This window comes from Pituophis catenifer, unplaced genomic scaffold (assembly GCF_029215685.1).
Source record: "Pituophis catenifer annectens isolate HBS135680 unplaced genomic scaffold, rPitCat1.0.hap2 SCAF_2, whole genome shotgun sequence".
NCBI lineage: Eukaryota > Metazoa > Chordata > Lepidosauria > Squamata > Colubridae > Pituophis > Pituophis catenifer.
Genome location: NW_027256882.1, coordinates 130,472,524 through 130,495,666, shown reverse-complemented (window position 1 = coordinate 130,495,666; position 23,143 = coordinate 130,472,524). Strand labels below are relative to the sequence as shown.

General features: G+C 40.1%; 1 protein-coding gene across 2 annotated transcripts in view; it reads left to right on the top strand.

Annotated features, from left to right (window-relative positions):
• The window catches only part of MGAT5B (alpha-1,6-mannosylglycoprotein 6-beta-N-acetylglucosaminyltransferase B), a 247,542-nt gene that overhangs the window by 173,706 nt on the left and 50,693 nt on the right, over nucleotides 1-23,143 (top strand). For both annotated transcript variants that reach the window (XM_070934597.1, XM_070934596.1), the window contains exons 9-10: nucleotides 8,959-9,090; nucleotides 14,855-14,988. In XM_070934597.1, coding sequence (XP_070790698.1) covers nucleotides 8,959-9,090; nucleotides 14,855-14,988 — 266 coding nt within the window. The remainder of the gene's footprint in view (nucleotides 1-8,958; nucleotides 9,091-14,854; nucleotides 14,989-23,143) is intronic.

Sequence of the window (23,143 nt, the reverse complement as noted above, 5' to 3'; positions counted from 1 at the left end):
GAAGTTCCCATAGGATGGGCTCCAGCACAAGCTCGGAAGATTAAACCTCTGGGCCCATTGACTGACTCAGATTGGAGCCTGCATTCTATTTTTATTCGTAGTTTTCTATAATTTGTGACTTTTCTCCAGTTCTCTCTCTTCTGTCTTGCTCTCATGAGCCCACATATTCCATATCACATTTTAGAAATAAATCCCAATAATTGTACAGTCTCACTGAGGTGTCTGTTCCATAGTGATTCTAAAGTTATGTATTCCAAAACTTGGTGTACTCCCAACATTGGACTACAGTTGATAGTAGTGATAAAAACCATTAAAGGCATTGCTAACAGTGTTTTTGTAAGTCCGACAAGAGCGTGCAGTTCTTGAGCCTGCAGGGCCAGAAACACAATATGGGCAGGCCTTAGAATTCTTATACACCCTGTTCAGTGGTGAAATTCAAATTTTTTTACTACTGGTTCTGTCGGCGTGGCTTGGTGGGCGTGGTATGGCTTGATGGGCATGGTTTGGTGGGCATGGCTGGGGAAGGATATGCAAAATCTCCATTCCCACCCCACTCCAGGGGAAGGATACTGCAAAATCTCCATTCCCACCCCACTCTGGGACCAGCCAGAGGTGGTATTTGCTGGTTCTCTGAACTGCTCAAAATTTTTGCTACCAGTTCTCCAGAACCTGTCAGAACCTGCTGGATTTCACCCCTGGCCCTGCTCTCCTCTGAATGCTGCTCTGATTCACAGGAGCCTTTTCCTGTCCAGTGTATCCCTCCTTTCTTTTCCGAGGTATTGTATTCACAGCTATTTAAAAAGCACCAGTAAAGCTTTAGAAAGTTGTTCCTCTATAATAGTCGCCCAAGGCCTTTTGTGCTGGTTTACATCATGTCTTTACTATTAAGTGTCTGTCTGAGACCTTTTGCTCATATTGTGTTTCCAGCCAGCCACTTAGCATAAAATTGGCCATAAGTAACCTGTCTTAGTCACTTGCCAGCCTTTGGTATTTTACCTGGTGCTGGGCCTTTTATTCTTTGTGACAAGAGCAATGAAGCAACTGCAACCACTTATCACCAGTTAAGACTTCCATACACACAAGGACCTTTTCTCCATTATTTTGCAATGTATTGTGGTTCTTTCCTTCATTAGTTTTCTTCTAAGTGTTTCCTAGTTTCAGCCCAGAGAATGGCTTGAGCCTTTGTTCTTGAGCTAACCCTAACCCTTTTCTTTTATAAATTAGTGATTGAGCTTAATTTCAGAGCATTTTTTACCTTGACTCTATCACTGAAGTGTCAGTGAAATGGAAATAGCAAATCGGAGATTAGGAGAATATTTTCAGCACATAGCAATAAGAAGCATTGCCAAGACGATAGCAATGTCAGGGTTCCAAGTAACACCCCCAACGAAAGGAAACTCTGAGGCTGGAGGTCCTCAAAGTTCCATTTTATTAGAGATGTCACATTGGCACATCTGGGAAAACCCGAATCTGAAAGCTTCCAGGTTTTCTCCACCCAAAGGAAAGTTCAAGGTCCCTGCCCAACACCCACATGTTCATCCTGTGGTCCAATCAAAGTACCATCCCAACTGGTGATGCCTCCCAATCTCATCCATCCAGGTGCAAGGCAAGATGTCCTTGACTCTCTGAGAAAGGAATGTTATTATGACTATATATCACCCATGCTCCGTACAATCCCCCCTCCCAATTTCTCACAGTAGTGAATGTGGCAGGCCTGAAGGCCCAATGCAAAAGATGGCTTCCAGGCCTGACAAGCATTTCAAAATTTCAGATAAAATTGTCCTCTAAGTATGGTTGCCTTTCTAAGATGATATATTAACCATTTCTATGAACTGGAAAATATGTTCCTTCCTGCTTTCTATAAAGCAGCAATACCTGTATGGCAAGGAAAGGAGAAACCGAGAGTAGTTCAGGGATAGTCTGAGGAGGGTCTCTTGGGGACTATACAAAGCAACAGCCACTGTGGTGTAGTGGGCAAGGGATTGGAGTAGGAAATGGGACAATCAGGTCCTAATCTGTTTTTAGCCATTGCAACTCACTGGGGACTTGGAGCAAACTACTCTTTCTGAGCCCAGCTTCCAGTTTATTGATGAGGGGAAATAGGAAGAATGTATGCTGAACATGGCACCTTGACCTCCTGGATTAAAGGTTATATAAAAGTCTCATAAATAAATAACCAAATGGAATGTGAGAAGGGAGCAATGTTTGTCAAGTGTCTTCATTCTGCTGCCAACCATGAACCTTTGTGAAGTTCAGCTCATCTGTGCCACATTAAACTCCTGTATGCCAAGGATGCTTTTCCCTATTATCCCATCTATCTCCACACTGAACAACAGTGGTGGGGATGCACACATTTGTCTTACTCCTGTTTTGATAGTTAAGGAGCAAGCTTTGTCGGTTCCGCTAAACATGGACAGTTGGCATTGTCCATGTTTCCTATCCATCGTCCAGGTTTCGTCTTCATAGAGCAAGGCTAGCATGATGGCTGCATTTCATCTTTGTTTTCACACTGATGTTTTTCTTCTTCTAGAAGCTAGAAAAAGCCTCTTGAGCACTACCAATTTGTGCAGCAGAATTAGTGGGTACCATGGTCGTTGATGCAGAGATGAAAGAGCCTAGGTACTTGAATTCATGCACCTGCTCTATTGACGCACCTCAAGGGGCAAGGTTAATTTGTTGCCATCAGGTGACATGGTGTAGGTCTTTTTTGTTGTTGTTGTATTTATTCACATCCGAGCTCTCTCCTGCTTTGCTTATGACATCTAATAGCTCCTGTTCTGGTCCCTCTATGAAAACAATACCATCAGTATATGTTGTTTCTGTAAAGTCCAGCTCATCTGTGCCACATTAAACTGCTGTATGCCAAGGATACTTTTCCCCATTATCCAATCTATCACCATACTGAACAGTAATGCACATACTTGTCTTACTTCTGTTTTGACTGGTAAGGAGCAAGCTTTGTCAGCATGCCCTATAACATTCCAAGGAGCACTGTCATAAAAGGCAGCGATGATTCAGAAGGGTTTCAGTAGAAGAGAATATAAGTAGCTCAGGGTTAAACTGTCCTTGGTGATCTTTGAGCTTAGTTTTTTCCTTGCAGGCATTTTGCTATCTGGCTAGTTAACAACTAAACTAAGTAACCAATGAAAGCTCTCTAAAATATCTTAAGTAAACTGAAGGACCCAGCATCCCAAGAAGAAAAAAACAGGAATCATCTACCACATACAGTGTAAAGTATTTTAACAACCACTAGGTAGCATAGACAAGCAGAAGACTAGCAGAGTGTATCCATGAATACTAACTAGCAATCAGAAGACAGGATGTAAAATCCTTATTCTCACAATACATGGACAGACTCAATCATAGACTCAATTGGAAAACTGTGAGGATAGTAGACCAAACTAAATCCAAAACCGCTAGGGAATTCCTGGAATCTTGGAACTCAGACCCATTAGCCATCAGTAGGCACATAGAGATAAACCACATTTACATACCATTTGAAAGACACAATAAAGTAAGCAAAGAAGGAAACAAAAAGACCAGAACATATCCTCTTCAACAGCCAACACCCAGATAAGCAGGGATTAACACCAGACAAATAATCAAGCAGAAAACTATATCCTAATCAAAGAATGACCAAGGGGAAAACCTACCTGCACCTAACACTGGCAGGACAAATTACTGTATATAAATGAGCAAACACAATCTCACTGGCGCTGATGATGTCACCTAGATGGCTAATGAAACATCTGCAAGCAAACAACCAAGCTCAGAGAGAATCAGATGTGTTTGCTGGGTATGCCAGATGCCATATTAACTTTCTATATAGAGTCCTAATGGATGCTGCCAAAGACACTCTTAAACTCTGCAAACACAACAGTAGTTTGTTTGTCATAGCAAATACACACTTCAAATACTTGCCTGACAGTCAAAATCTGGTCCACATAGCCAGCCTTGGTCTAAAGCCAGATTGCTCTTTCCAGGTTGAGGATTCTTGCATTGGTTATACCCTCTCCTTGTTTAGTGATCAGAATGTGTTCCTTAAATTGGAAGTGAAATGACCACTAAACAAACTGTGTGTGTGTGTGTGTGTGTGTGCACGAGAGAAAGGGGGGGGAAAGAGGGAGAGACCTTGCAAAGATCATTGGTTGTTCCCATTTCATTCAAATAAAGTTCTCTTGGACAGCTATGCCAATATTACTTTCACTCCAGTGTGCATTGTTGTCAGGTATACAACATTTGGTTGTAACTGTGTGCATGGATTGGAAAATGTTTTTTTTTTAAAGCTATTGTATTTGTGAATAGTTGTTATGGAAGATAACCTCTAAACAAGGAATGGCTATATAATTATGTTCTGACAATCTGCAAAGGAATCTTTCCAACTGTTAAAAGAGGACTGATTCCATGATAATTTTCATTTTGTATTTATTGCTCTTTTCAAACATGAGCACAATATCAGTTTTGCAGTCAAGAAGGGCCTGTTCTTTCCATACGGTTGAGAACAGCCTGTGAAGTACTACATCACTGCTTCCAAGGGGACTTGCTCAGGTCCCGCAGCTTTGTCATTTTTAAGCGGTTGAATATTGCATTGTTCTCTGTTTTATTTGGCTCAGATTCACAGGCAATATTAGAGGATGGTCCTGGATCATCTAGTTCCCAATCTAACGCAGCTGATGGATTACATTTTAAGTCTAAATCAAAATATAGTTTTCGTCATTGTAGAATTTTCTGGCTGTTGTTTTAGCAACTCACTGAATTGTGTTGCAAATGCTCATTCTGAGACAACTGGCCTTTCCTGATAATATTTTCCAAGTTGGAAAGAATGCCTCTTGGTCACAGTGCCCAGCTGTTGCCAGCACTTCTGCACCTATGTTATTCACATAAGGCTCCTTTTCACTTCTAGCTTTTTTACAGATTTGTTTTGTCAGGGTTTTCTTTTTTTGTCTTTGTTGGAATTGCAAGATTAGCCACAGTTTTTTCTTTACCTCAAATCCATTGTGTCACCTGTCATCTGTTTTTTAGTGCTGTCTTTCTCCCCACAAAGGCAGTTAATTTCTTTTGGTGTGTTGATGGTGTCACTGATTTCAAACCACTGCTCCTCCACCTTGTCATCACCTTGATTTGGGAGCAGGGCCTCAGATCTGTTATTCAGTGCTATCTAAAATCCTTCATGGTGTTGCTGAAGTGGTAGCAAGTTCAACAGGAGTTAAGGCGGTAGATGGCAGCGTGATATAGCTTTCAATTTCAGTTTAATCTTGCATCAAACCAGGTGATGATCAGACCTTTCTTCTGCCATTTTCAACACCTGGACATCATTAGCAGAAGACTTAAAGTGTTTGTCGACCAGGAATAGAAACACAGCATGTAGAAGCACCGCTTAGTGCTTGCGAATATCAAGTTAATTGATGATTGGGCTTGGCTGGAATAAACTGTTACAAATGACCAGTGAATTTAATGATGCAGAGCAATCCAAGCCATTTTTGTTCATGCTACCAGACCCAAATGTGCTCACAATTACTTCCAGGCAAACCACAGTTTATTAGTCTATGCATTTAGATCACCCAAGACGAGGAAGTCTGTTTTGAGGGTTTTGTGGTTCAGTATGAAAAAATGGTCTTGTTTTGTCTCCACTACATATCTCTTTGATGCATAGGGTGCAGTGATAGTAATTGGTATGATTTCATTGAATTAAGGGATCTGTCAGTTTTGTTTTTGGAGCAAGTTTTCCAGTAGTACCTTTTTATAAAGGCTGCCTCCTTAATGCCAACCAAGGCCATAGAAAAGCAAATTTGCCTTCTATAAAAAAACAAAAAGCAAATAGTATCAAACCCATCACAAGCATGTAAGCCAGCAGAGTTATCTCCCACACACTATCAAGAAATCAGACAATTGTAGTAGAATATACACAAGATAAGGTTCCTTTGCAGGTTAAGATGGCAATACAGTCCAGACTGTTTCAAAGGATGTTGTTGAGTTGTTTTATCCATTATTGGCTGTGAATCCTATTGCTTGTAGCGGATATTCACACCAGAATAATACAGGTGCATGAATTTGGAACCATTTAGGTTGTAAATCTCCTTCCTGCTAGATTGATGCAGTTGCATCTCAGTTAAAATTGCCATTATAGGCAATTTGGTGCAGTCTCTCTCCATTTGGACATCACTTAAGATGTTCTGGGTGACAAGGTTGACAGTATTCTTCAGTGTTGCAATTTTCTGGGTGATATCCAGAGCCTCAGGAAAAGTGGTGCAGTCAGTGGAGCTCTCGCCTCACAATTAGGAAGCTGTGAGTTTGACCCTAGGCAGAAGCAGATATTTCTCTTTCTGGGCACAATGAGAATATATCTGCTGAACAAAACTCTGCATTGGCAATAGGAAGGGCATCCAGCCAGTAAACACTCCATTAGCTCCATTCAGTTACTCAGACTCCACCCCGCAAGTGATTATGGGATCGTTAAAAGAAGATATGATCCAGAGCCTCAGGACAATGTGATGCCCTGGTAGCCACCTGATAACCACCAGCCACCGAGATATATTATCTAGTGATATGTATTTTAATACTGTCCTGGTGATTACTTAGTTCTGCAGCAAGTCAACTCTTCCAGACACAATAGTTTTGATTCATTTGAGACACAGTGCCATAGCTACATAGTAAGAAAATTCATACTGCTTGGCAGAGAAAACCATAGTTCTTAGGCTACCCCCTAATATTATGAGTTAATCATAGATGGAGAAGTGAATGTAACTGATTTCATTGAAGTTAGGGCTAGGCAAGAAATAAATATCCTATTTAACATCTACATGAAGCCCCTCGGTGAGATCATCCGACAATATGGGGTGAGATATCAGCAGTACGCTGATGATACCCAGCTGTATATCTCTATCCTGCATCAATTCAGTGATGCAATGGATGTGATGTGCCGGTGCCTGGAGGCTGTGAGGGTCTGGATGGGAGTCAACAGGCTCAGACTTAACCCAGACAAGACCGAGTGGCTGTGGGTACTGCCTTCTAAAGACTGTGTTGATTTTCCATCCTTGGTTCGGGGGGGGGGAGAAATTGTCCCCCTCAGAATGGGCTCACAATTTGGGTGTCCTCCTAGACTCACAGCTAAGATTAGAGCAACATCTGACAGCTGTGGCTAGGGGACCTTTGCACAAGTTCGCCTGGTGCATCAATTGCGACCCTACTTGGATCGGGAGGCTTTCCTCACAGTCACTCATGCCCTTGTCACCTCATGGTTAGATTATTGCAATGCGCTCTATATGGGGCTACCCTTGAAAAGTGTTCAGAGACTACAGTTGGTCCAGAATACAGCCGCGTGAGCTATCGTGGGTGCGCCTAGATATACCCACATTACACCAATTCTCCGTGAGCTGCACTGGCTCCCTATTGGTCTCCGGGCACAATTCAAGGTGTTGGTTATTACCTTTAAAGCCCTACATGGCTCAGGGCCAGGTTATCTTCGAGACTGCCTTCTACCACATAGCTCCCAGCGACCGGTAAGATCCCACAGAGTTGGTCTCCTCCGGGTCCCGTCAGCTAAACAATGCCGGCTGGCGGGCCCGCGGGGGAGGGCCTTCTCTGTGGCTGCCCCAGCTCTCTGGAACCAGTTACTTCCTGAAGTCCGGACCACCCCCACCCTATTGGCCTTCCGAAAAGCGGTGAAGACCTGGCTTTTCCAGCAGGCCTGGGGCCATTGATCTCGCTGTTGCAATCTTGTGAGATCCAGCCATGAATGGTGTGAATGGGTTTTAATGTTTTAATTTTTAAATGTTTTTATAATTTTTTTTTAATGCATTGTAAGTTGCCCTGAGTCTCCGGATAAGGGCGGCATATAAATTGAATGAATGAATGAATGAATGAATGAATGAATGAATGAATGAATGAATGAATAAATAATAAATATACCACATTTAATAATTATTTTTTTACATATCAAAAAAAAGAATGCTAGAATCATACATAATATAAAATCAAACCAAACCAATAAAATGTGAAAACATATTCTAATGGGAAGCATGATCTTTCTTATTTTTCCATACGGCAAACTCTTTCTGAAATCTGGAAGTCAGGGCGGGGAAAAAAAAGAAAGAATGAAAAATGTGCTCCTTTACCTTAAATTAGGTTCACTTAAAATGCTACAATTTGCAAAACATGGGCAGGCTGTCAATTCTTTTTGGCACTTTCTCTGCCAAATCAGTTTCACGGAAATCACAGACCCCATCTTTTTTTCCCTGCCTTCCTGCTCTCCTCTCCTTCATAGTCCCCACTGCACAGAATCAGGTCTGATAAAGTTTCGCATAAAAGTCTTGTGCAGAACTCTTTATCTTCTAAAAAGAGTTTTTTTAAAAAAAACCACATAGCAGATTGAGAGTTCTGGAATCCTTACCTTGTTTTGTATACATCAGGCACAGAGAGGCATTTTGGGTGACCCTCATTCATTGTTTTATGCACCCCCGGGGAGTCTGTGACCTACTCTCTGAAAACACAGCCTTAGGCAATAAATCTGGCTACAATCATATAAGCAATTAATTGGGAGACAACCCCACTGAATTCTCAGTGAACATGATTTGAATTAAGCCTTTCGGTCACTGTGGGCTTGTTGGTTCTTTCTTGGAAATTGATGGTTTAGCTTAGACTCTCTCTCTTACTTACTTCACTATGGCCATCTTCATATAACACCTCCAACCTAGAATTTTTGCTAATGAAATCACTGTTTTTCACCTATCAGTATTGCAATTTAATGTTGCGGTTTGGTTCACACAACATGGTCAGTCAGTGGCTGGGTTCCTGTATAACTTATTGAATCACAAACTAACCAAACCTATTTTAACTGGGTTGTGTGAACCCCGCCTATGTAGAATAGTAAATGGTTTCGCGGCGTTAATTCTTCTGAACAGATTGTCCTATTTCTTTTCCTCTGTGCACAAATGCAACTCATCCCTTTATTCTTTCCAGTAACTTAGGAGTGCCACCTGGTCGAGGTAATTGTCCCTTGATGGTTCCTTTGCCCTTTGATCTCATTTATACGGACTACCATGGACTGCAGCAGATGAAGCAGCATATGGGCCTCTCCTTTAAAAAATACAGGTAAGAACTGGGGCTATTTTCTGCCATCCCCTGACCCTTTTGCAACATATCTGGTAGAAGGGATAATGACAGAACTGGCCAACAGATGTACAAGTCTAATACTGTGGAATCAGTTTCCCGTAGAAATAAGATCAGTATCCTCCTTGCTAATTTAAGCAGAGAAGGCATATTTTTTAAAGCAGGAGTTCTGGGATTAATATGGAAGATGTCTGTAACTAGAATATGTATGGACATTTCTTCTAAGAATGTAGTCATGATTACATTTTCATTTCTGTGAAGTTGTTATTATAATGTAATGTGTTGTAAGCCACCCAGAGTCATTGGATACAAGCTGGCCAGCAAATAAATTTAATAATAAATAATAAATAAATAAATACACGGTATAATTTATAGTATACCACTTTTGTAAATTACTGAAAACGGATTTTTGAATGAAACTGCATTAAATCCCTATAATCATAAATATAGATAGTCCATGCTTAAAGTCACTAACCAAACTATCTTTATTTCAATTTGTTACATTTTCCCCCTTCTCCTAATTTCATAGACACAGTAATAGACATAGACATTTCTCCTTTGTTTTCTTCCTTTAGACCCATTGCTATTTATTCCTCTTACACTCCAATCTGTAATCTTTCCAGGGTCATGGCTGACATGCAAAGCACCCTTGTGCAGAATTCCACTTAGCATCCCCTCCAAAAAACCCCACATTAAAAAAAAATTAAATATTTTAAATATTCAAAATATTGTACCCCCTTCAGTTTCACAGATGGTCTCTTTTTATAAAACGGTGCTTTTTGGCTTTAGTGTCCTTCTATGTACAGATTACAGAATAATAGAACTGGAAGAGACCTTGGAGAACCCCTGCTCAAGAAGGAAGCCCTGTATCATGAAGTGCCCTTGTGCAGGGCACAATTTATACACTGTGTTTTGTGATCCTGAATCTTCCCCATGGCTCAGACAGTCCCATTTTAGACTTTGTTGACCATCATGGCTTTGGGCAGTTGATATTTTCATGTACTTTTAGGGAAGAAGGCCACAGGATGTTGATCAGATTACCAGCCTTATTTATACACGCAGCATCCCTTGCTAATATTGCTGGATGGTACTCACCATGCTGAATCTTTAAATTCTATTTTTCTGCCTTGAGTACCAATTCCTTTGAAATCTGTAGCCAGTATTTGACATTTCTCAGAAAAGAGGGTAGAGCGATTTTCTTTCAGTGGTTTTTCTCTTAATAAATGGGTTTCGTTGTTGTTTGCTTTTTCACGGGAACAAAATGAATGTACTATTCCCTGCTGTACCTGGACATCACTATAATATGCAGTTATTCCAAGTTTTGAATGGGACTGCAACTGAAAATCGTAGTTATGAAAACATTCAGCCTTTCTTTCTCCTTTCAAGCAGGGAGAAATACATTTCCAACACATCCTTAAGATTTACACCTCCACTTCCAAACCTTGATTATCTCCATGACTGTGACAGCTGGTCAATTGCACCCTCCATAGCCCTCCATTCTGTTTTCCAGCTGCCATTGTCACATATTATGTTGTGCTTAGAATGGCAAAAGAGCAAAGTTATATATTGTTCTCCTAAGAGAAATTATTATCACCACCATCATCATCACCATCCCCCACAGGTTTTTGAGGGAGGAGGCAAGAGTTTGGGTGTTCAGTGTGTGAAGAGAGCAGGGGGAACTAATGGATCAGCCTTCTGTGAATGCATTCGGTAAACATCACGAAAGAAAAAAAACATGGCTGCTAAAATAACAAAGTCATCCTTATTTTGCCCCACCCCCAACCTCCGGCTACTAAAAGTAGAGGAAAACAAAGCAAAATGAGCCAACTCCCTGTCTCTTGCCAGATCATTTGCTAGCAACATTTTGTGATGTCATTTTAGCACTGATGGTATCCTTTTCTTCTCCCACCTGCCACCCCTGCTATCCTTCATGATTTTTGTTCAAAAATATCAGATCGTATTATGATTTTTATTATAAATCAATTTTCCTTATGTGTTTTGCTTGGCTAAAAGAGCAGAGTTGGGACCCTGATGCTGTATTCTCAGATCTTGCTCTCTTCCTTTTCCAATCCTGAGCTCTTTTTGATTGCCTTGAGAATATCCAAAGGTGTGTGAGGATTGGGGAGGGACAAGAAAGTAAGCTCCTCCCCTCCAGTGCCCATGCAGACTAGAGAGTCACTATAGCATGCAGTGGAAAGGCTCATCCATAGATGTTCCATGCAAGGGGAAGCCCAGAAGAAGGGTGAAAACAATGAGAAGAAGACTCCATCTCTTGTTCCTCTTCTATGCATATTGGTGGTTGCATACTTCCAGAATGACTCTCTTTGTTCTATTAACATTATACACCCATCTTTGATTGGCAAATAGAAAGAAAACCCACAATGTACAGATAGAGAAAAAAGAATTCCTGTGCAAATGAAATCGGATTTTTTTAAAAAAGACTTATTTTAAAATACATTAGAATTCATACAGTGATTTAATGGAGAGAGAGAGAAGTGCCCTGCCAATACCTGGGTAATTGGGTGGATGAATTCAAACATCAGTAGAATGGGTAGAATCAAGTACTTGGTTCACTTTTTGTTTGGAGGGAAAGGTTGAATGGTGAATTTTAATGGAGAAAGACACTAATAATGATCCTTAAATTTACCTTACAGTTCCCTAAATGGGACAAAACAAATCCCATCCAATCTAAGGGTGTTTGGGAGGACACAATATTACTCTAGGGGATTAGAGGTTATGTAGTTAAGAAATAGATTGAGAAGATTGAAGAAAAACACACAGATACACTGTCAGTACATACACAGATAAAGCAGGCTAGATTCCGTGGTTCAAACTAGCATCCATTGTACATACTATTTTTTATATAACATTTTGTTTTGTAATGTACTTCCATGGGAATGGAAATCTGTCACCAATCCAGATTTGGGGTGGGAGGGTTCTTTGTGCTTTGTTTTGGAGAGGTATTGCTTGAGATCTTTTCTCTCCCCTGCCCTTCACTTTCCACTTTCTTTTGACTCAACAGTTGTCTTTCTTCTCTGAAAGAAATATGTGGTTGCAGAGGCTGTTTATAGACTGATGTTGTTCACTGCACAAGCTTTTAAGTGCAAGATATACATGGAGTTGACTGTAGATTAATGGAGTGGCAAGTTTAATAGTAAAAGCGCCATGAAGTCTAGTGGCTCCTATTGTCTTTGTTGCATGCTATGCTTCATTTTGCAAGCTCTGCTTTAAAAGCACATTTTTTAAAATTCATGAATATGGTTTCTCAAGGAAAAGAGAGTCTTAGAGCTTCTCCTTTGTCTGCATTAACATTTGTTTGTTGCTAGTTCCATTAGCTCAATTCTAAGCAGCTCACAAGCCGCAAAATACAAAATATCTATAAATAATACAATAAGCATATACCAAAAACATCAAAATGTAACATAATCTTTCAAACTGAAACAATACAATTCAATCCCATAATCGTAAAGCATTTGGGCTATTTTATACCAGATTACACAACAGAGAGACTTATTTCTAATTCATGTTGGAAAACCCAAGTTTTGAGTGGCTTTCTAAGCACCAGGAGTGAGGGGAGCGGGGAGGCAGATCTTTATCTTGGTCTTCCGGGTGCGATTCAAGGTGTTGGTCACCACCTTTAAAGCACTCCATGGCTTAGGACTGGGGTATATACGAGACCGCCTTCTGCCACCGACAGCCTCCCACCGGCCAATACGCTCCCACAGAGAGGGGCTCCTCAGGGTGCCATCGGCCAAATAATGTCGACTGGCGACACCAGGGGGAAAGCCTTCTCTGTGGGGGCACCAGCCCTCTGGAATGAGCTGCCCCTAGATGTGCGTATGATCCCCGACCTGTGCACCTTTCGCTGCACTCTGAAGACCCTCTTGTTCCAACAAGCCAGGCTGGCCTAACATGAATATGAATTTTAATGGGTATATGTCAGTTTTTAATTTGTGGGCCAAATTTTTGTATATTTGATTTTAATGGTTTTTAAATTTTGTAAATTTTATGTGTTTTAATATGGCTGTACACCGCCCTGAGTCCTTCAGGAGAAGGGTGGTATAGAAGTCAAATAATAAATAAATAAATAAATAAATAAATAAATAAATAAATAAATAAATAAATAAATAAAATGAATTTATTACTGGTGGTGGGGCTTTTCACAGAAGGGGAGATCTCAGAAAATGCTAACCTCCAGGTTTCCTCTCATTGCCACTTATGGTTGGTGAGGACTGTCAGTAAACCTTCTGGGTAGAATACCTCAGGCAAATAGATTCTCTTCTGAGTGAACTGGTCTAGTGGATAACCAGGCCCCAAACAATAGCAATAGCACTTAGACTTATATACTGCTTCACAGTGCTTTTACAGCCCTCTCTAAATGGTTTACAGAGTCAGCATATTGCCCCCAACATTCTGGGTCCTCATTTTATCCACCTTGGAAGTATGGAAGGCGATTTTAAATATTGCAATCAGCTCCTTGAATTTCACCCAAAAACAAGCCAATGCTGGTCTCATAATCTTGTTATTACATGACAATATTGGTTTCTCCTATTAATATTTATGAATATGGTTTCTCAAGAAAAAAAGATTGGCTATCTTCAAGAACAGATCCCATTAATTCCTCCATTCATTGAGTCAATGGAAAAGTATGCTGGCATAAAATGTACTACTCTGATGGCTGAACCTAATGGTTCTTTGTAACAATTGGTGAGGTGGAGATGAATGTAAGTGTCTAAGGTGCCTAAGACACAGGATTTAGTCATCTTTCAAGTATCCTGAGTGACAAATCACTGGTACAGAATTGCTCATTAATCTGTCTTTTGGGCTGATGTCACATAGGTTAGCATTTTTCTGAAAGAGCATTAAATCCAGGTCCAAAACTAACCTGGTGTGGGTTACATACATCATCTGAAATGGAAAGGAAGAGAGCTGTGGTGGCACAATGATTAGAATGCCCACTATCAGGAGTTCGATCCTGACTGGCTCAAGGGTGACTCAGCCTTCCATTCGTCTGAGGTTGGTAAAATGTGGACCCAGATTGTTTGGGGCAATATGCTGACTCTGTAAACTGCTTAGAGAGGGCTGTACAACACTGTGAAGCGGTATATAAATCTAAGGATTATTGCTATTGCTAAGAGAAGTTGTGCAGAGCACTGGAGGCATATTCTTCTGTTTCCAACAATGCATTTCCTCAGTGCCTGACTGGTAAGGCTATTCTTGGACACAAGTCTAATGTTGAGCTAGTACTGTGTTTCCCCGAAAATAAGACTCTGTCTTATATTTTTTTTGAACCCTGAAATAAGCACTTGGCCTTATTGCCATGTGCTCAAAAGTCCAATTGGGCTTATTATCAGGGGATGTCTTATTTTGGAGAAAACAGGATATGTTATAGTGGTTAAGGTGCTGGATTGGCATTAGAGAGACACAGGTTTGGGATACTCCTCAACCATGGAAATTCACCAGGTGTGTTTGCGTCAACTTTCTTTCTGCCAGCTGTTGGTTGCTATTGTGAGGACCAATGGAAAGCAGGAATAGTAAGTGCAACCTTTGAACAAAAAGCAGAATATACATCTAAGAAACAAGCAAACCAATAAGCAGGTCCCTGATACAAGAAGTTTATAACTATTAATTGGAGATCACAGGATCTCTAAATCCCATAATAGGACACTTCCACTTAAGCAGTAGAAAGCATGACTTTCAAAGCTGTTCAAAGTTATTGGGTTTCCTCCCTTATTCTCTTACACAGATGCCGTGTTCGAGTAATTGATACTTTTGGGACTGAACCTGCATACAACCATGAGGAATATGCCACTCTGCATGGATATCGAACAAACTGGGGCTATTGGAACCTCCATCCTAAACAGTTCATGACAATGTTTCGTAAGTGATTTTTATATTCATTGTGGTTACCATGAGGTGTGGGATAACAAGATAAGAATCTTCCTAGGTTTCCAGAGTGGAAATACAGAAATCTCCAAGAAGCTTATGTGAAGAACCCAAAAAACAAACCTCCTCCACTATGTTCTGTCCGAAGTCCCTTTTGAAATGTGTTGCGATCCTTCAGCTGGTCCAGAATGCTGAACATTGCCTATTGACTAGTTATATGAAGCATGGATCACTATCTAAACACTATTCAATGTACTATTCATTCCTCTCAAGCAATGAACCACTTACCTGAAAGAAAAAAAAAAGACCCACTCAGTTTTTACATTCTTTGGGAGCAGTTCTTCCTTTTTCTACCAACTTGAAGCTGACTGAATGAACCTGGGGGGGGGGGGGCTGCAATTGAAATGCTTCAAGCAGGTTTCATCAGAGATAAGCCAGGAAGAAATAGGTGATGGAGAGTCCCTCCATTACATCCTGTCCTGTTCTGTGAAGGTCATGGAGCTTGAGATAAGAATAGCAATATATAAAGGTCTCCGATGGGAAAAAAGTAGATCTTTGTGGAACAGTTTGTTGTTCTTTGGGCATGTTCAAGTTTCTCAAAGAACCCCTCTTGGTCTTTTTTTCTGGAGTTGAGGAACACCTTCTGTAAGCTTCAGAGCAGTAAAAAGATACATATAATTGTAACATTTTGCTGTCATCTAGTGACTGCCCTGATTTTGTGGCAGCCCAGATCTGATCACATTTTTGAACCAGTCATTTGCGTCAGGTTGATTGATTGACATTCCATTCTGGAAACTAGGGAATAAAGCTGAGCTGTGAAAAATGGAAAACTCCCAAAGGGACCACAACAGGGATGAAATCTACTTACCTTCCCTACCAGTTTGGAAGTGCATGCGCCACTCATGCATGATTGCTCTACTTGCACGCATGCATCACATGCGATTTTGGACCCTCTGCGCATGCGCAAACCAGGGGTGAAATGCTCCCGGTTCGGACCGGCTCGAGAGAGTAGGTAGCGATGGCATCAGGCAGTTCGGAGAACCGATAGCAAAAATCCCTGCCCCCGCCCCCCATGCCCAGCTGAGCCGCGTGATCATCAGAGCCTTTTTTTTCTTTTAAATGGCTCTGACCAGCCAAGCTCTGAGGATCCCAGCTGAGTTGCCTGCTAATCAGGCAACTCAGCTTGGATCACCAGAGCCATGTAAAAGAAAAAAACTTTTTCCTTTTAAATGGCTCTGACGATCCCTCCCCCTCCCCCTCCCCCCCCCTCAGCTTGCTTACCTTAGCTGCTGGTCACAACGCGATCCATTGCATCAGCAAGCAACTGAATCTCCCTGCCTGCAATCAAGCAGGCAGGGAGTTGTGGACTTCAGCTCCCAAAATTTCTCAGCCAGTAAAGCAAAGCTGTCTTAGGAATTCTGGGTGTTGAAGTCTACAAGTCTTAAAGTTGCTAAGGTTGGAGACCCCTGTTCTATTGGGTAAGTTTTTTTCCCTTTTGGGAGCTTTAAAAAAATAATTAATTGGGGGTTTTTTTAGTTCTTTTTTTAGACCTAGCCATGTGAGGTTCCTGCTTGTTGCAGGGCCATTTTGGGTCTAGCACAGCTGCTTTTACATTGTGGGTGAGCCAGTTGTGTTGTGTTGTGTTGTGTGTGTGTAAAGTGTGAAAGTTGTTTTTTTGGGCTTTTTGTGGAAGTGTGAGGTTCCTGCTTGTTGCAGGGGCCATTTTGGGTCTAGCACAGCTGCTTTTACATTGTGGATGAGCCAGTTGTGTTGTGTTGTGTTTTGTAGGTTAAAAAAGGGCAAAGAAGTGACATTGACTTGGCCACGCCCACTTGACCAACAAGCCATGCCCTCCCAGTCACCTTACCACTAAGCCACTCCCACTAATTAAGCCACGCCCACAGAACCGGTAGCAAAAAATTTTAGATTTCACCCCTGGCGCAAACTCTTCTGCGCATGCGCAGAGGGTAAAAAACAGATTACTTCCTACAATGTCCAGGCGTTGTGCTGCTGCTGCTACCGGTTCACTTGAACTGGTGCGAACCGGTAGCATTTCACCCCTGGACCACGAATATAGAAACTGAAAACATCTTTTTCCCTGGGATACCGCTTGTTGTGTTAAGATATTCGGCCACTTGTGCACCTCTGTACTGATTTCCCAAGGGCCCCAATAGGCAAATTTGCTGATTCAAAATCTTCCTTTAACCTTGACAATGATACCCCAAGGATAAATTGGCTTAATGGGGCCTGCCATTTTAATTAGCTTTCACTTTAGCTTTTAACTACCCACTCCCACTGTTCTGTTAATTATGTTTTCAGGCTACTCCAGCATCTACCTTTTTCCTCAGCATAGTTTGAACGAAAGAGTTTTGACTGACACTGCATGATTCCCATGCAAGTTTCTCTTGCTCTCTGTCTCCCTTTGGAAGTTGCCAAACTAACCAATCATTTGTCACCTAGCTAGAAACCAATTGAAGCAGTAACAGAGGGATGTGATGTTGTGGTCAAAACAATCTAAGGATCAAATGAGAAATGAAACAAATGAGCTTTTATAGATCGGCATCATATTAGGTTTCTTATCCCCCTCCTTTGGAATATTCTATTGCACAGAATCTGTCTCAGAATTTCCTGAGGACGTGATAAACTATCAGAAGAGGCCAGTGGGAAAATACACAGTTCTGAGTGGAAGGTTGAAGAGAGATGGGCTGGGGGGTGGGGGAATGACAACAATCAGAAATCATTGTTAGAAGCAGGTAGGTTTTCTGGAAGAAGGCCAGCTATGTGTGGCCTGAAGATTGTAGCTCTAGTTTTAGTTAAGGACGGGTGACTTCATTGTTGCCAGGTCCCTGGAAATCAGTGTGGTGAGCCTCAGCAATATATTGATTAGAAATGAAACGTTTTTTGTAGTGAGATTAACTCATTCTTAGCTTCGCAAAATGGATTTCTTTGTCCTATTTGTTAGCTTTGGGATCTGCTAGACATGTCTGTGGCTTTTCTACTGATAATATGACATTCTCAATTTAGCTCTACTTAGGACAGATATATCCAATATTACTATTTTATTTGTCAATAGACAACCTGTGATCCGTTGGGTCATTGTTTCAGAGATATTTTCTTACCAAAACAGAGAAACAGAATGACCAAAGGCAAAAAAGCAGTGGCAGTAACAATAATTTTCAACTTCTTGACAGCTTCCCTGTGGTTGACTGCCCTTAGGTTATAGTGGGACTGGTCTACCTGGCCTCCAAAGGACTAGGGCAGGATGAGTCTACCTGATCTCCAGCAGCCAAGAAAGAGGACGCTATACCTGGTCTCTGGAGTGCTAGAGCAGGACTGGGCTATCGAATCTCCGGGCAGCAATGTGGCAGCACAGAAGCAACTACAAATTTGCCAAATTTCAATCCCACAGGAGTCATGGATTCCATGGATGGATTCCATAAATTAGCCCATTTGATATCTTGGTTCAAAAATTGTTGCCTTATTTTTTTTACAAGTTTTTTTTAATTCCATATATATATATTGTGGACAATACATTGACTGGGTCAAGTCTTTTTTTTAAAAAAAAGCAGTGCTAACACTAATAATACATACCTTATGATACACTGTTTTTCCCAATTAAAGTTACAGGCACAAGAGTTTCAATCGTATATAAATGTTTTATGCATGTACTTTTAGCAAAGAGCACAGGTTTTCATTGTATCCCTTTTTATTCTCATAATAAATTTATCATGCCGGTTAGGCTGAGAGAGAAGATGAGCCCAGGATCACCCAATGAAAGGATGTCCACATGCAATACCCATAAACAAAGGGTAGAGATTCGGTTACTGCCCCCATTTTGTCTCTTTTGACCCTTTGGGATGCCCTTGCCAAGTGAACAAGAGTGAATTTTAAGAGTGACTCTTAAAGAGTGAAATTTCTGTCCTCCCAATCAGTCCAAAACTCCCACTATCCTAATTCCTCTAATAATATATATTGGCTGAGGGGTGACATTTAGCAGTAATTATCTCATAACATTTTTCTTGTTTGTAATATTATGTCAGGGATATGCTCATGGGAAGATTTTATCAAAGAATTAAGAATTATCTCTAAATAAACAAAGTGTGTTTTCTAATAAAGGCTCTGGCATTGTTAACAACTATTCAGAAAGGCCACTCCTGTAAAATTGACTCCAGCATATATTTAAATACATGCAAAAAAAAAAAAAAACAGTGGATCTTTCCTGCCATCTCTTAAAAGAAATATGGCATGCATAAGGAGATAAGAATGAGTTCTTTGTTAAGTTGGACAACATGCTGGGAAAGCAAGCAGACCAAGGAAGATGCTGGTTGGTGCTCCTTTTTCCTGTCAAGAGGCAGTCAAAGCAAAGCCAAACTCAATATCACTGGTGGTGGGACTTCCTGTTTGCTGCTTGTCGCTGCTAGACGTTCCTTTGGGATCGTCAGCTTCCATCGCCTGTCAGAGCCGCCTTCACAACGGAATGGCGGCTCGAAAAAACTCCGTTTCCATGAGGAAACGGAGATAGAGCCGGCAGGGGTGGGTAGAACTCTCTGCGGAGTCCCAAAAGTTTTTCCTTTACTTTTGGGACGGAGCGGATGAGATGCCCCGTATCCCCAGCCGCTGCTCTGGGCTTTGGGAGACCTCTGCTGATGCAGAGCCAGGCGTCAAAAGCAAGCCTGCAAATTTAACAGACTACTCAAAGAAAATGTGAGCTGGACCTGTAATACTGAACCGCAAGTATTTTACTGATTTTTTAAAAGAAATTACTTAAGAGAGAGGAGGAAAAGAAAGAGGAAAAAAAGCCTTTTAAAATGGCGTCGGCTGGAGGAGAGGCTGAAAGGGAAAGTCCTTCCGTTTTTTATTACTACAATGTAGCGGAATAAATACCACTGGCTACATTTGTAGACAAAACTTCACTCCTGTGTCTTTTTCTCTTTTTCTTTCCCTTGGAGACCTGATATTGTTGTTGATTGGAAAGAAGTCTTTCTTGCTTTTTTTTAACAAAGCCTGCCTGGGCGGAAACATGGCACTGAGACTCATAAAGTCAGATAAACAAGAAGGGGGGGGATTCCCCCACCAACAACTTAAAGGAACAAGTCTTAACTCTTCAGTCTGAGAAACCTGATTTTAATATAATAGAATTTTTTATAGAAGAGATTAAAAGAAGGGAGGAGATTGTGAATCAGCAATTTGAAAAATTTAAGCAGGAAATTAAAGAATTGGTGAAATCTAAGTTTGATTTTTTGGAGAAAAAACTCTCAAAAATGGCTAATGGTTTTGTAGAATTTATGATACAGTTGGACACAAATACTAATGTACTAGAGTCTAAAATGGAAGAAATTCAAGATAAATTGGACAATAGAATTCAAAAAATTGAAAATGACTTGATAAACATTCAGGATAATAGCTTAGAAGAAAAACCTAAAATGGATGCTGATCAAAAGTATGGTAATGCAGAAAATCTGCAACAGAAGATTGAAAAAGAGATTTTAATGGTACAATATAATTTCACAGAATATGCGATAAGATTAAGAGGTTTGCAGGAAAATAATAGAGATGATTTAAGGAAAATATCTTCTGAATTTCTAGCTGGGATTCTAAAGGTTCAACCTGACGAAGTGTTTTGTAGGATTGACAGAGTTTATCGAATCAACTCCTGGACTGCCAAGCAAAGGCAATTGCCTAGAGATGTGGTGATCTATTTTACAGATAAAGAAATTAGGAATAATATCGTGCAAAATTCCTTCAATTCTAATTTGCAATTGCATGGAAGAAAGATTTGGATTTATAAGGAACTCCCACCTAAGATATTGATGGAAAGGAAGAAATTTGGTTTTCTGGTGAATGAGTTAAAAAAGAGAAATATTTCATTCAGGTGGGACGCCCCAGTTGGTATTATATTTAGATATCAAGGAGAAAGATATCAGCTAAATACTGTTGAAAGAGCGGAAGAATTTTATCAAAATAGGTTGAAAATGAACTTAACATCTTCAGGTATAATACAGGATAAGCAGAAGGAGCCGGAAATAAAGGTAAAATATCGAAATATAGAGACTGTACCAGATGAATTGCCTTTGGATTCATTGGATACCCCAGCTGGACTATCTACAAATCTGAGAGAAGTGGCATCTAACCTTAATGTGATGACTTATCAAGGCAAGGATAAGCATGGAAACCAATTAGGGGAAATACAAGGGATAAAAAAGAAATATGAGATACAAAAACAAAACCAACAAGACCAATCTACAAAGCAGAACAAAATCCGACCAGATGATACACAATTTGTAGAAAAGAAACCAGGATGGAAACCAAACCCACAAAAAGAAAAGAAAAAAAGAAATAGGTGGCATAAAAATAGAAATTTCTAAATCAGGCAACAGTGAAGCCAGTGACTTTAAAATATGAATGATTATGTGTAAACACAGAAGAGGCGATGTATTGGTTAATATCATCCTGAAGATTGTGGCAGATCTCTGCATGGCCGTAATTTGGGGATGTGAAATGAGCCTTAAACTGATGGATTTGAATTATCCATTTTGGAATTTTTTTTTTGTGTTGATAAACATATTATATTATCTTGAATTATAAGGCAAGAGAATTATGCTGGGGCATGCAGAAGATCGGGTTGTTACCCACTACGATGATGGGAATTAATAATCCTGATGAAACCCACAATTATTACTATATGGAATATAATTATAATGTCACTCGGGTGGTTGTTTTTACTTTTATACATATAAGAAGATATTTACTATTGATGGGGGCAGATATGATTGAAGATCCTGAATAAACTGTTGCACCAGCAAGCTATGTTACCCGATTATGGATGTTGGTTCTACCAATCCAGTGGAAAGACCTTAAAGAAGATACTATATGGATTATAAATTTAAAGTCATTGTCTTTTCTTTTTTTTTATTTAGATATAATGGAAAATATAGACATATATTTTTAAGTAGTGTGGGCAGTGAATCAAAGATATTAAGAAATGTTGTGTATGGTAATTTTGCATGATAGTGGGTGAATAAGCTAGTTAGTAGATTGATTAGTCTAAGAAAAGGGATTTTTAAGTGATATATTTAGGGGAGTGGAGGAAATGGATAGAGTGGAATAAATGTTAAACTAGATTTTATGGGGAAGGCTGCTTTGAAATGTTATAGTAATATACATAGAAGATTAAATGTTAAAGTAGGACTTATTGTATAGTTTTAAAGTGGAGAAGTTATTTTATAATGTCATAGTATAATGTCTTTTTTTTCCCCCTTTTTTTCCTTTCTTTTCTCTTTTCTGAAATGTATGGATAAAGGGGGATGTTATAATATTAATAATATTTTGTCTTTTCTGAAATGTATGGATAAAGGGGGATGTTATAATATTAATAATATTTTTAGTAAGTAAAGGTCAATATCTAGAGGACGGAGTAAGTAATCTGTTATGAATTAGGTTTTTTTTTTGTTATGAAGAAGTCACAGGGGGGGATGGGTGGGGTGGGGAGGGGGGGTTAGGGAGGGGGAGGGAGAGGGGGAAAAAAAGGGGGGGAAAATTTGTATTTGAAAACTTTTTCAATAAAAAAAAATATCACTGGTGGTAAAAATGTACAGACAAAATAATGGTATAAAATATGGGTAAATTTAGCATAATGGTTCTTTTGATTTTTAAAATAAGAATTAGTGAGCAGGGCATTTATAGTTGATGAAACAGAGGTGGGGATTTGTTGCTTTCCAGATGTTGATGAATACCAGAAGTGCCTGCAAACCTGGCCAATGCTGGGAGGTAGCTCAACAACATTGGAAAGTGTACAGAGATGCCTCAATTTTATTTTGCAGCCACTAGCAAAAGTTATTACAGCAAACTGTCCTGATTGAGAAGAAGACAAAAAGAGTTATTTCTAGGTTTTGTTTTGGAATGACTCTAGGTTGGTCCTCAGGAAATGATTCCGGAAGGATTCTGTTTTCTCTTCAGCCACAATATTCTGTTAGTAGTGTGAACAGGCTGTATATATGTCTATGGAGATTCTCAGTCAACCTGCTCATGGTTGTCCCAAAGCAGCTTTTTCAAAAGGCAACTGGACTGTCTTGGTTTTCCCTTGAAGACGTTTTACTTCTCATCCAAGAAGCATCTTCAGTTCTTCAAGGAAACGTCTTCAAGGCAAAAC